Here is a 15,118-nt window from a genome sequence, read left to right as displayed (position 1 = left end):
AGCTAGTCATTAGAGCGCTAGTCATTAGAGAGCTAGTCATTAGAGAGCTAGTCATTAGAGAGCTAGTCATTAGAGTGCTAGTCATTAGAGCGCTAATCATTAGAGAGCTAGTCATTAGAGCGCTAGTCATTAGAGCGCTAGTCATTAGAGCATGTGAATGTATCAGAGCATAAGATAATAATGTACTTATCACATGTCTTTATAGTCTATTGCAGTAAGTACTTGACAGATAGTATTCATGAACAGAAGACACGTTTAAAAGGAAGCGACTTGACTCTCACTAATATATTTCCCTGAAGCTTGTCCAGTTCAGTAACTCACTCAAAGCCACAACATGAATATTTCCAACACTGACTTATTTTAAAAGAAAATAAAAACTTGCGGGCTGGGCTTGCCTGTATCACTTAAGTTATTAAGCTTTTACAGTATCGTAGAATTCCCATGCACCTGCAACAAACAAGCCCCAGCTTTTCCTATTTTAAACACTGGGTTATTACCAGCAAAGTTTTGACCCTTGTGTATTTGGAAGTGCTTGGACTCAACTGCTCTCTCCAATCTCTGAAACTTATTTTCTTTCTTTCTCATTTTCTGTCTTTGCAGACTTCATCACCGGAGTCCCCAAAGGACTCATGCTGCATGGTTTAGTAAGGAGTCCTCACATATTTATACATATTTCATCATTCATTCTTGATGAAAGTTAACGAGGGTTAACATAATAAGGACATAGAACAGGAGCCGGCAATAGGCGGCTCACGGACCAAAACCGGCCTGCGAGTGATTTCTTTTGGGCCGCCCAAAGATTGCATCCAAATATATTTTTGTTTTTGGTCAAATAAGACTATCAAATCACCAGGAATTCAGCTAAAAAATGTAATTCAGGAAATCTGTTCCCAAGTATTCCTACAAATAAAAAGAGAGACACGCAGTATGTGATCATAGCTCAATGGTAATTTCAAGGTATGAAATGATTGTATTTGAAAATAACAATCTCGTTTTGAGTTTACTTGTGGTCAATGTGCAGTGTACAAATTATTATGATTATGTTCCTGCCCCCCAACCATCTGCTCGGACAAAAATCGTCCCGTGGCTGAATCTAGTTGCCTAGCCCTGACATAGATGTAACGTATGTTACTGTAAAGAGAAAAAAGGGAGTGAGAGGATGCCAAAATATAAACAGGGGGGATATCCATAGAAAGATACAGTAAAACCTTTTAATTTGGTTACATTCACATCCACTGCAGGAAGTTAATTAACAAGGAGATTTAAAGAGATACATATATTGAATGTAGATAAACAAGCATGAAATGCATACATAGTCATAAACGGACAGTCATTTTTGTTGATGGTTCTATTACAATCATGGTTGATAACTGAAGGTCTTTTACTAACTCTCTCAATGCAGGTGTCATTACTCAATGGGACAGACCTGAAATCCATGCTGAACCTAACTGGAGAACAGGTTGGTGCACATCTGCTTAACAGCAAGGGGGCTAGACTATACTGTACTTTTGGTGCCTCTGTTTTGATATGTGGGTATATATAGGGGGGCTGAAGGAATTTGCCCCCAGGAGCTGGAGCCTGATCCCTGGGTTAGAGGTGAGCCCACGTACACCTATGTGTTCCATATGTTCTGATTGAATCAGAAACAGAGGCAGAAACAGCAGAAACTCACAATCACGCGCACACACACACACACGCGCACACACACACACACACACACTTGTTTCAGTGTCAAGTAAATTGGTAGCCTGGTCAAATGCATTTTCCGAGTAGCTTCCACAACACTGGCGGACCTGCAGACACACGCACACGCACACGCACACACACACACACCACACACACACACACACACACACACACACACACCACACACACACACACACACACACACACACACACACACACACACACACACACACAACACACACACACACACACACACACAGTATAACGGCTACATACTGACTCAGGATTTTGTGTTGCTAACTGAGGGGGTGGGGAGCTTGTTTATACCAACACGCCATTGTGCCAAAGGGTCTGGATTCCTCATTCGCTAAGTTGGTTTTTGGATTAAGTGACATGGTTGTTATTATACTCTCGTAGTCTTCTAAATTCTCCATGGTTGATAAACGAGACCCCTACTATTGTACACCTGTATGTGTGCTTAGTGTTTGTGTGTGTGTTTTTGTTGTTCTTGATTGTGTGTGTGTGTGTGTGTCTGCGGGTGTGTGTCTGCGGGTCCGCCAGTGTTGTGGAAGCTACTCGGAAAATGCATTTGACCAGGCTACCAATTTACTTGACACTGAAACAAGTTTAAGCTACACTAAAGCTACCCTTAAGAAAAATATAATTTACTTACTTATAAAGTTCATTTGAAAAAGTAGTTCACTACATCCAAACTACTTGGTGAAGAATTATCATATCTACATCTGATGTCATAGACTACAAATTACAAGAACAGATCTGGAGTCAGATGTTAACAGAATGTGTAATTTAGCTTATTAAACACAAAAACGAAGTTTCAAGTGAGAATTAGGCAGGTCTGATGCTGAAACAGAAAGGAAATTACTACATGTTGTTCACTGCTCCCCAACACTGGTGTCTGCACGTGCGCATGTTGACGCATAGGCTGTTACTTTCAATGGAAAGCTTTGGGTTGAGGGTTCTGGGCATAAGAAACAGCACATGCTGTGTAAACTGCTAACTGACTGCTAACTGCTTATTGCATAGGGAGAATGATCTGAAATAAACTCCTGGCTGGATTTGACTTGACGGTCTCTTTAGGTTGACTGCTCTCAACATGAGTGCTTGGACTGCACCGGCAGACTCAGCTGCGGAAACAAAGAAATAAAAATAAATAGTTGTATCTGCTTACCTAAGAGCCCCAGGACATTTGAGTCTGTAGTTCAATGTCTTGACGGTTGTGTTAGATTTGGGTCTGAAGCTCAATGTCTTGACGGTTGTGTTAGATTTGGGTCTGAAGCTCAATGTCTTGACGGTTGTGTTAGATTTTGATGAGGTTTAGTGTTTTAGTTTGCGGACCCACTCCAAACAAAGAAAAGACTGCCTGCATGGGCACTAGACTGTTTTTCTGCATTACATAGTTTCCCAGCCAAGCCAATGACACGTAGGCTACAGTGGAAACAAGAAAACAGCCATTAGCTGTTTTAAAGATGGCGGTAGCCAAGAGTCAAGACACATACTTCAGTGCTTTTGGCTGTTCAGTATATTATGGCACTCAATCACTTAGTTATTGAGATGTCAGTATACAGTATGTCTCCATACCATACATTTACATGCCTCCATACAAGTAGCCATATCATGAACGTAATCTTGCTGCCTCATGTTGGTTAGAGTATACTGCAGGGATGTTGGTTAGAGTATACTGCAGGGATGTTGGTTAGAGTATACTGCCTCCTGTTGGTTAGAGTTACTGCCTCATGTTGGTTAGAGTATACTGCAGGGATGTTGGTTAGAGTATACTGCATGGGATGCTTGGTTAGAGTATACTGCAGGGATGTTGGGTTAGAGTATATGCAGGATGTTGGTTGAGTATACGCAGCGGGTTGTTTGGTTAGAGTATACTGCAGCGATGTTGGTTAGAGTATACTGCTCCTGTTGGTTAGAGTATACTGCAGGGATGTTGGTTAGAGTATACTGCAGGGATGTTGGTTAGAGTATACTGCAGGGATTGTTGGTTAGAGTATACTGCAGGGAATGTTGGTTAGAGTATACTGCAGGGATGTTGGTTAGAGTATACTGCGGGATGTTGGTTAGAGTATACTGCAGCGATGTTGGTTAGAGTATACTGGCAGGGATGTTGGTTAGAGTATACTGAAGGGATGTTGGTTAGAGTATACTGCAGGGATGTTGGTTAGAGTATATGCAGGGATGTTGGTTAGAGTATACTACAGCGATGTTGGTTAGAGTATACTGCAGGGATGTTGTTAGAGTATACTGCCTCGATGTTGGTTAGAGTATACTGCAGGGATGTTGGTTAGGGTATATTGCGGATGTTGGTTAGAGTATACTGCCTCATGTTGGTTAGAGTATACTGCAGGATGTTGGTTAGAGTATACTGCAGGGATGTTTGGTTAGAGTATACTGCAGGGATGTTGGTTAGAGTATACTGCAGGGATGTTGGTTAGAGTATACTGCAGGGATGTTGGTTAGAGTATACTGCCTCATGTTGTGTTAGAGTATACTGCAGGGATGTTGGTTAGAGTATACTGCAGGGATGTTGGTTAGAGTATCTGCAGGGATGTTTGGTTGAGTATACTGCAGGGATGTTGGTTAGAGTATACTGCAGGGATGTTGGTTAGAGTATACTGCAGGGATGTTGGTTAGAGTATACTGCCTCATGTTGGTTAGAGTATACTGCAGGGATGTTGGTTAGAGTATACTGCAGGGATGTTGGTAGAGTATACTGCGGGATGTTGGTTAGAGTATACTGCGGGGATGTTGGTTAGAGTATACTGCAGGGATGTTGGTTAGAGTATACTGCAGGGATGTTGGTTAGAGTATACTGCAGGGATGTTGGTTAGAGTATACTGCGGGATGTTGGTTAGAGTATACTGCAGGGATGTTGGTTAGAGTATACTGCAGGGATGTTGGTTAGAGTTACTGCAGGGATGTTGGTTAAGAGTTTACTGCAGGGGATGTTGGTTAGAGTATACTGCAGGGATGTTGGTTAGAGTAACTGTAGGGATGTTGGTTAGAGTATACTGCAGGGATGTTGGTTAGAGTTTACTGCAGGGATGTTGGTTAGAGTATACTGCAGGGATGTTGGTTAGAGTATACTGCAGGGATGTTGGTTAGAGTTTTACTGCAGGGATGTTGGTTAGAGTATACTGCAGGGATGTTGGTTAGAGTTTACTGCAGGGATGTTGGTTAGAGTATACTGGGGATGTTTGGTTAGAGTATACTGCAGGGATGTTGGTTAGAGTTATACTGCAGGGATGTGTGGTTAGAGTATACTGCAGGGATGTTGGTTAGAGTATACTGCAAGGGATGTTGGTTAGAGTATACTGCAGGGATGTTGGTTAGAGTATACTGCAGGGATGTTGGGTTAGAGTATACTGCAGGGGATGTTGGTTAGAGTTATGACTGCAGGGATGTTGGTTAGAGTATACTGCAGCGATGTTGGTTAGAGTATACTGCAGGGATGTTGGTTAGAGTATACTGCAGGGAATTCTCGGGGTAGCTGCACTACTGTAGTTCTAACATCACTAACTCTGAAGGACATAGAAGAACCCATCCTGCACGTTGTCTATCAGTGTAGGGAAGTCATTCACCAGAGGAAAATAGCTGTAATATTAAACTATTGACAATAGTCCGTCATTTACGGCATAATATAAAATCGTCAAGGATAACAACGCTGAGTGACCCATCCTCTCTCTCTCTCTCTCTCTCTTTCTCTCTCACTGAGATACCTATAGCAGCTTGAGTTCCCCACCTCCTACAAACGCTTAGCTATCCTCTTCTACCTCTCATGTAGCTTACAGAAGCTCTGGTACTGAGCTTAGAGAAAACAGAGAGGAGAGAGGAAGGCTTCTGGGGCGAGGGGATATGAGAGAAGGGGGAGGGAGAGAGAGACAAATCAAAACAGAGACGAATAGAGAGAGGAAAGCTTCTTGGTAGAAAGGATATTTGAGAGAAAATGATCAAAAGAGAGAATGAAGGAGAAAGAAAGAGATACTATGCCCCACGGTGTGATGACAGGCTAACTCTGTCTGCTCTAATGTCTTCCAGATGGGTTCCTATTTCGGCTACGCAGTGGCAGCCACCGACATCAACAACGATGGGTAAGTGAGTTAGCGGATGGAGAGAAGGAGAGAAAGATGAAGAGAAGGAAGGAAAGAGAGAGCTGAAGAGAGAGAGCGATGCAGAGAGAAAGAGAGACTAAGTGAGCATAGAGAAGGCAGGTATGACAAGACTTGGACAGACAGCTTATGCTAGCAAGTGAGAAAGGCGAGAGAGAGAGAGAGCGATGCAGGGTTGGAAAGAGAGGTGAAATACAGTATTTCAGAAGTTCTCATGGTCATGCATTTCCTCAATCTCTCATGAGTCATAAAAATTCCCTGTCATACAGTAGCTACTCCTACACTTCAGGTTCTCCATTGGCCACTCTCACATCCACTCTCCAATTAGAATGATAGTCGGGAGACTCAGGAAGACTCACCGGAGAGGGATAGGACACTCTCCTATTAGAATGATAGTCAGGAGACTCAGGAAGACTCTCCATAGAGGGATACAATGTAAATCTCCAACATCATCCTTCACACCTACTACACTAATAAACATCAACTTAAGAGGCCTTGGATTGGAACTAAAGTAATCTTATCCCCCCACCCCCCGCCCCCCTCTCCCCGGCCTTAGTCTGGATGACCTGGTGGTGGGCGCTCCCATGTTCATGAGGAGGGGGTCTGACGGACTGCGTTGGGAGGAGGTGGGCCGTGTCTATGTGTACCTACAGCGGCGTCCCTTGTTGTTTGAGCCCAGCCTGCCCCCCTTGGGGGGTAGCCAGGCCTTCGGGAGGTTCGGCAGCTCCCTGGCCCCGCTGGGAGACCTCAACCAGGATGGCTTCAACGGTGAGCACTCTGGAAAAGCTTGGGTCATATTCATTAAGGAACACTGTAGCAAAACGTTTTGCAAAGGAAAACAAAAAGTATAATTTGTTATTAGACAATAGATCATTTGTTATTAAGGTAGTCCCTCCCTTTTTTTTGGTCAGTTTTTCCCCCGTTTGGTGCCTACGGGGTTATTATCTTTCATGCAAGAACATACCTAAACTCAGGCCAGAGGGAGTGGGGATTGGCCATTATGAGGTGGCATAACTTTGTTGATTATCTGTTGATTATCTTAGATATTGCAATTGGCTGTCCCTTTGGAGGAGACGACCAACAAGGATTGGTCCTCATCTATAACGGGCATGCCAGTGGGCTGAAGGACACGCCCACTCAGGCTCTAGCTGGCCAATGGGCCACTGGCACCTTTCCTGCCAGTTTTGGCTATGCCCTCCGCGGAGAGAAAGATCTGGACCAGAATGGGTACCCAGGTAAAAAAAAATGTCAATTTGTTCAGTTTAAAAAAAAATGTTTTTCCTTTTACAATGTCTTATTAGTGTTTAATATTGGTGTCATCTTTGTACAGATCTCATCGTAGGTGCTTTTGGGGCTGACAAGGCTGTTCTGTACAGGTATGTGCTCTCACCAGAACTTGATTGGCTCATTGTGCTTGCAAATAAGTTGGCTGACCAATTACAGCACTATATTTGTATTTTATTTGTTCAATTAAATATGTACCTCAATCTGAAAAGATTGTTTTATATGTGACCTTTATGTAATTTGAATTATAATTTTGTATTGGAATCAAAGCTTTTAATCGAGGTAATCACGTCTTCCAATTGGTTGGTATTTTTCTATCAGGGCTCGGCCTATTGTCAACGCCAGTGCTTCTCTTACTGTGCAACCTACCATGATCAACTCAGAGGAGAAGAGTTGTATGGTGTCCAATGGGAACGAGACTATCTCTGTGTCTTGGTACGTTGATACATATTTTTTCCTTTTCAAAAGAATCTGATTGGTTGAAACACTGCTGATATTCCATCAGTTAACTGAGGCAGCTAGATCTTTGTGATGTATTAGAAAGGCAGACAGACAGACATCAGCAGAGAGACTGTATAGATTGTGGCAGACAGACAGACATCAACAGGGAGAGTGTATTTGTATTTATTATGGATCCCCATTAGTTCCTGCCAAGGCAGCAGCTACTCTTCCTAGGATCCAGCAAAATTAAGGCAGTTATACAATTTTAAAAACATTACAATACATTCACAGATTTCACAACACACATGTCAAATGTACTGTAGTCTCAAGCTGTCATGTTTCTGGCCACCAGGTTTATTGAGTAGGAGGTCTCTATAGCCTCATTCAGACCAACCTTGCTAAGAGGGATACTGTCTTCAGCAACAATATCAATTCAAATAGATGTGACTGTGTTCGCGCATTGACCCAACACTGAGTGCAAGACATATTATATAGTACATTTTCCACTCTTAAACCATGTCAATGGACAAAATGTCTGGCATTCACCACTTGGGAATGTCAAATGACACCATGTTTGACAAGCTTGTCCAGTCTCCGGTCCAGTATGAGTGTTTGAGGACAGTCTATATTCTGAGCCCAAGCAAAGGGAACACTTCACCACTTTTAGTCTCACTGAAATTCCAGCCTAGTGGCTGTTAGTACAGCACACGTTGCTTGTTGTTTGTGTCTTCTTGATTACCGCTTAGGTTGCTGGGAGCCTTGGGAAGGCTGAGGGAGAAGTAGAGGTGGGGTGCGGTAGACAGTGGAAAGGGTGGAGCGGGTTGCCATTCACTTTGAATGACATGTTATTTGGAACATCAGCCTAGGACACAGCATGCATGAGATGACACACCCACACACGCATGCACATTTACCATTGCGCAGGCAGATGACCATTGACCACACACATACACACACGTGCACACACATACACACACATACACACACATACACACACGTGCACAGATTTTAGCACATGGATTCTGTGTATGCATACACTCACTCTAAAATAATCACAAACATTTTTTTACCTCCCCTTGTAAAGTTTGAGCAATTTGTTTTTAAAGGGGGATAGGTTGAATTGGGCTTCAGTTCTGTGCAAAGACTGAATGCATTTACATTCAGTGGGTTAGCATGTAGCCTGTTCCCAGATCTGTTTGTGCTCTTCCCCACTCCATTGTCATTGTCATGCCAAACATGATCATTCCACAAGGATTTGGCAAGAGACACAGAAACAGACCGGCTATTTAGCACGAGACTTCTTACATAACACATTTTTGTGACCAAATGTTTGTTTATTTATTTGATTTTTTCGTTGGCAGAGGTAGGGCTATTATATACTGTTATATACCACAGAATGTTTTAGAGCTCTACATGGATCTACTTAATACATGTAAATACTGTCTCTCTGTCTTCACTCTCTCCAGTGTCAACCTCAGTTTCTGCCTCTCGGCCAATGGGAAGCACCTCCCTGCTGATCTAGGTGAGCCCAGTGTTTTCCGTTTTGTCCACAAGGGATACAGCTTTTGTCAAAATTGACTTTTTGTAGCAGGTTTGGGGGAACTTACAGAGCAGGTTAGGATAATTGGCTTAGCAGGTTAGGAGAATTAGGTAAGGTTAGGAAAAAGGTTAGGGTTAGCTAAAATGTAAAGAAATGAACTTTTGACGTCAATTTGACAAAAGCTGTATCCCATCTAGACATGACTAGTGTTTTCTTTTGTAAGGACTCCACACAGCTGTTCCCTATTAACTTCCTTGGTGTGGCCGCAAATATGCCTGAACTCACTGTGGTCAATTTAGCAGTTAAGATTAAGATGAAAGGACAATCGAGTAAGTACAGGGGAAACATTGCGAGGTTTGTGTGAATGTGCGTGTGTTTATGTGTGTGGGTGTGTGATTGTGTTTGTGTCTGCACTTAGGAATGGGTATTTTCAATTGTGTGTGTGTGTGTGTGTGTGTATTGTGTTAGTGTATGCACAGTAACAGTGTATGTAATTGCTTTAGTTAGCCAGCAGCATACCACCCTGCATCCCACTGCTGGCTTGGCTCTGATGCTAAGCAAGGTTGGTCCTGGTCAGTCCCTGGATGGGAAACCAGACGCTGCTGGAAGTGGTGTTGGAGGGCCAGTAGGAGGCACTCTTTTCTCTGTATATCCCAGAGCATTGCCCTGTGTAGGGTGCTGTCTTTCGGATGGGATGTTAAATGGGTGTCCTGACTCTCTGTGATCACTAAAGATCCCATGGCACTTATTGTAAGAGTAGGGGTGCTAACCCTGGTGTCCTGGCTAAATTCCCAATCTGTCCTTCATACCATCATGGTCACCTAATCATCCCCAGCTTCCAATTAGCTCAGTCATCCCCCTCCTCTTCCCTGCAACTATTCCCGAGGTTGTTGCTGTAAATGAGAATGTGTTCTCACTCAACTTACCTGGTTAAATAAACAGTCTGTTTTAAGGTGTTTGTTTTTGTGACATGTTCTATTGTGTGTGTATGTGTTGTGCAGTTTTTATGGTGGAGGTGCAGTTGGACCATCTGGAGCAGAAACAGAGAGAGTCATCAGTGAGGAGAACTCTGTTCCTAGATAGCCAACAGCCCAGCCTGCTGGAGACCATCACCATGGCCAACGGAGGACCAACGTGTCACGACACCCGCATCTACCTGCGTGTTAGTCACTTCAAACTTCAAACACTCAGAGAGATGTTGCTGTTAAACTGCATGAGCTTATAATGCATGCTTGTCATGAGCATGTTTGACCCCTTTTTATAATGTCTAATAATCATCTCATAATGATAGACTAAATAGCAATCATTTGAAATGCTGATTGATACATAAAGAGACTTATAAGCCTTGTTATAATTTTAAAGGCTCAGACATGCTTATAACAAGTTATAAAGCATTATACCTGCAGGCTTTAAGTAAAGTGTTACCGAGTTATTCAAAGACATGTTGAGAAAATCACCGATTATTAAAACAACAGTGATCCAATGAACTGTGGGTCTTCCCGACCAATCTCTCTGGACCTAAAGTTTGCACAAAAATGTTGCCTAGTTTCTTCGAATCCAGCCTTCAAAACACCAGTAACTTGAAACAAGCTGAAACATTTAATGCTACATTTTACAGTTAATCTGTTTTTGATTATAGTTTCAATAGGACTGAAAGTAAAAATGTTCCCTTCCGCTGTACATTTAGACAGATCTATAACATTATATTTACTACAATGTATATTTAGACAGATCTATAACATTACATTTACTACAATGTACATTTAGAACAGATCTATAACATTATATTTACTACAATGTATATTTAGACAGATCTATAACATTACATTTACTACAATGTACATTTAGACAGATCTATAACATTATATTTACTACAATGTATATTTAACACAGATCTATAACATATTTACTACAATGTATATTTAGACAGATCTATAACATTATATTTACTACAATGTATATTTTAGACAGATCTAAAACATTACATTTACTACAATGTACATTTAGACAGATCTATAACATTATATTTACTACAACGTACATTTAGAAAGATCTATAACATATTTACTACAATGTATATTTAGACAGATCTATAACATATTTACTACAATGTATATTTAGACAGATCTATAACATATTTACTACAATGTATATTTAGACAGATCTATAACATATTTACTACAATGTACATTTAGACAGATCTATAACATTATATTTATTACAATGTACATTTAGAAGATCTATAACATTATATTTATTACAATGTACATTTAGAAGATCTATACATATTTACTACAATGTATATTTAGACAGATCTAAAACATTACATTTACTACAATGTACATTTAGACAGATCTATAACATTATATTTACTCAAACGTACATTTAGAAGATCTATAACATATTTTACTACAATGTATATTTAGACAGATCTATAACATATTACTACAATGTATATTTAGCACAGATCTATAACATATTTACTACAATGTATATTTAGACAGATCTATAACATTATATTTACTACAACGTACATTTAGAAGATCTATAACATTATATTTATTACAATGTACATTTAAATCTAGAGGTCCACAGAGTCTCAACCAGTTGACAATAAGTAAAGTAAAATTCAAGTTCAACAAGAAAGGTCAGTGTAACATCGATTCACTTCCTCTTGAGTGTGTCGGTGATGCCTTTGACCTTCTTTCCTCATGTGTGTTGTAGAGTGAAGGGGAGTTTCGGGATAAACTGTCCCCCATTTACATCAGCCTCAACTTTAGCCTGGATCCTCTCGCTCCTCTGGACCTCCACGGCCTAAGACCCATTCTAAACTACCAGACAACACATAGTATAAAGCAGAAGGTATGTACTAACTACGTTATTCAACTTGACCCCAACCATGCCAGACATCACACCTTGTAGAGCAGAGTACAATATCTGGTCACATTTACCAGACCACATAACTAAGTTTAGAGCAGGTGCACTACGTATATCCATACTGAAACTCTAGAATACACAACCTACAGGGCTCGTGGTCTATTTGCAATGTACAAATTATTATCATTCTTTTCCGGCATTTACTCCGACAAAAATCAGCACGAGGCTGAATCTAGTTGCCTAACCCCGCTATAGAGGGTAGCCTATGAACATAGTGCATACACAATTTAGTTAATCTACCAGACTTCATGACCACAAACACACAATGTGCACCTTATCTACTTCCCCCGGTATTTACATTTTGTACCAGGAAGTTGAAAGGGATAAGGTCAGAAGTGTCCATTTTGAAATAGATTTCATATGGAGGACCCCTCAGTAGTGCTGGTCTCCATATGGCTAAAGGTTGGGGGTTAGTCCTTATATACTAGGCACTGAATTACAATATGTTATAGCCATAGAGTTAGATAGATGGCACACTTGCTACAAAGCCTTTTTACTCTACTTTAGAATAGATGAAAGCCTTCAATGGCACTGCCCATGCTGTCACATAAGCAATAATGACAAATAACAGGGGGTAGCTTTTCCGAATTGAGAGTAGAATCCTCAGGGGTGTGAGGGTGGGGAGTCACGGCTATGCGAAAAAAAACAGAGGGAGAACTGACGGCTCTTTCTGGGTGGGGCGCTGAGGCTAGCCATCTGGTTGTGGTTTGTTTATGTATGTTGCCAGTGGTCTCTGCCATGTCGAGAGCCCAGCAAGGCAGACTTGGAGCACGTGTGTGTATTTATATGTGTGTGTGTTTATATGTGTGTGTTTTTATATATATATGTGTGTGTGTGTTTATATGTGTGTGTTTTTATATATATATGTGTGTGCTCCAAGCCTTTCACTATTGGCAGAGAAACCAATACAACCTAGAGTAGATAGAACAGCTTTTGGGAACAACTTGAACTTTCCATGCTCATGTTGTTACACTGAAACATTTAGCAATCTCTCTCTCTCTTCCTCTTCTACTTCTCAACTTGTCAAAACATGAATAAAGTTTCTTCCTCTTCTTAACGCCCTTTTTGTCCCATGGAGAGTGGGTGATGGGAAGATGGAGGATGAAAGAGAGTGAGTGAGTGGGGGAGGAGAGCCCTTGGTGATTGTGTGACCATTACCAGACCCGTGCTCTCCTCTGTCTTGTGATGTTGTGTTGACTGACCGATTACCACATGGACTTGCGTGAACGATAACATTGGAGGCTTTAAATTAGTAATCTCCATGGAGACGGAGTGAGTGATCGCCATGCCGACCCCACACTGTCGTAGCATTCTTTTGGGATTCTAATGTTTGCCACATGTTGCTGTTGGGATGGATGGGCTGGTAGAGTAACAATGGGTTCACAGTACACAGTTGCAATGTTGTAGGAGACTGAGAAAAAGAGGACTAGGAGAGAGAGAGAGAGAGAGAGAGACAGAGAGCTTAGGAGTCCAATTCCTCTCCACTTTAAGCCGTGCAAGTCTTTCCTTTTTCCTGCTTTTCCTTCCTTTCTTCATGTTGGAGTATGTGTACCTTTCTTGAACATCGTTGCTCACCTCATCCCCACGAAAACAAAACACTCCTTCCGTTCATTCTCACCTTCTCCCCTTCTCTCATTTGCTTTCCCTTTTTCCGGCCTTCACTTATTCCCTCACTTCTTCCCTTAATTCCCTCATTTAGGGGGTTATTCATATATCTTCATTGCCGTGGTAAGTGTACCAGCAGTTGTTCACAACAAATGTAAATGTACCAGCAGTTGTTCAAAACAAATGTAAATGTACCAGCAGTTGTTCAAAACAAATGGAAATGCTTCTTATGTCCGCCAATTTAAACTCAACAGAAGTTGGGTGATGCAACAGGACAATGACCCAAAACACAGAAGTAAATCAACAACAGAATGGCTTCAACAGAAGAAAATACGCCTTCTGGAGTGGCCCAGTCAGAGTCCTGACCTCAACCCGATTGAGATGCTGTGGCTAGACCTCAAGAGAGCGGTTCACAGACATCCCAAGAATATTTCTGAACTGAAACAGTTTTGTAAAGAGGAATGGTCCTAAATTCCTCCTGACCGTTGTGCAAGTCTGATCCGCAACTACAGAAAACGTTTGATTGAGGTTATTGCTGCCAGAGGGTCAACCAGTTATTAAATCCAAGGGTTCACATACCTTTCCCACCCTGCACTGTGAATGTTTATACGGTGTGTTCAATAAAGACATGAAAATGTATAATTGTTTGTGTGTTATTAGTTTAAGCAGACTGTGTTTGTCTATTGTTGTGACTTAGATGACGATCAGATCAAATTTTCTGACCAATTTATTCAGAAGTCCAAGTAATTCCAAAGGGTTCACATACTTTTCCTTGCCACTGTACATTAGCTGAATTGCGGCAATAATTTTCTGAGAAAAATCTAAATCTCTCTCCATCCCTCTGTTCTGCAGGCCCAAATTCAGCTGGACTGTGGGGAGGACAACATCTGTGTTCCTGACCTCAAACTGGCCGTTTATGGGTGAGCTGAAGTCCCCTCTCCGTTACCTGAGACCAGGGCATTACACCGGAATGGCCTCCTTTGCTATTCTCCCTTCTCCCTCGTGACCCATCGATAAGAGAAAGGACTCAGCAGGTCTCCAGCACATTGCTTTCACCTGTCACATCCTTTCAGATCTGGAAAGAAGAGGAGGAAAATAAACAATTGCATACAGACTAGTGAGAGGTCTATAATAGTGGGTCTTTTGTGATAAAAGGTCAACTCCAGTGCAGAAAGTATTTTTTTCATGCCACATAAATGACTAGCATATTACATGGTCAAATGATACACAGTAGTACCCTATGATATACTTGTTTGTTTATCTGAAATTCATTTAAAGTAGCACCACTGGGCACCATGTGGTACCAGGTTGTTCTCATTTTTTTTGTATTCTTCTAAAGCAAGTATCATATGAGTTTGTAACTTTGAACACATAGCCACAGGAACATATACAAAGGTATGTGGATACCTTTCAAATGAGTGGATTTGGCTATTTCAGACACACCTGTTGCTGACAGGTGTATAAAACAGAGCACACAGCCATGCAATCT

The 15,118-nt window shown here is 41.4% G+C and overlaps 1 protein-coding gene across 2 annotated transcripts in view; it reads left to right on the top strand.

Annotated features, from left to right (window-relative positions):
* LOC111970461 (integrin alpha-5) overlaps positions 1-15,118 on the top strand; it is a 56,265-nt gene that overhangs the window by 21,444 nt on the left and 19,703 nt on the right. For both annotated transcript variants that reach the window (XM_023997209.3, XM_023997208.3), the window contains exons 9-19: positions 601-644; positions 1,403-1,459; positions 5,752-5,804; positions 6,379-6,590; positions 6,866-7,057; positions 7,153-7,198; positions 7,428-7,541; positions 9,014-9,069; positions 10,089-10,249; positions 11,812-11,949; positions 14,482-14,549. In XM_023997209.3, coding sequence (XP_023852977.1) covers positions 601-644; positions 1,403-1,459; positions 5,752-5,804; positions 6,379-6,590; positions 6,866-7,057; positions 7,153-7,198; positions 7,428-7,541; positions 9,014-9,069; positions 10,089-10,249; positions 11,812-11,949; positions 14,482-14,549 — 1,141 coding nt within the window. The remainder of the gene's footprint in view (positions 1-600; positions 645-1,402; positions 1,460-5,751; positions 5,805-6,378; positions 6,591-6,865; positions 7,058-7,152; positions 7,199-7,427; positions 7,542-9,013; positions 9,070-10,088; positions 10,250-11,811; positions 11,950-14,481; positions 14,550-15,118) is intronic.

The sequence above is a fragment of the Salvelinus sp. IW2-2015 genome, linkage group LG11 (genome assembly GCF_002910315.2).
Source record: "Salvelinus sp. IW2-2015 linkage group LG11, ASM291031v2, whole genome shotgun sequence".
NCBI lineage: Eukaryota > Metazoa > Chordata > Actinopteri > Salmoniformes > Salmonidae > Salvelinus > Salvelinus sp. IW2-2015.
The sequence above is the reverse complement of the archived record's forward strand: the minus strand, read 5'-3'. Positions and strand labels throughout refer to the sequence as shown.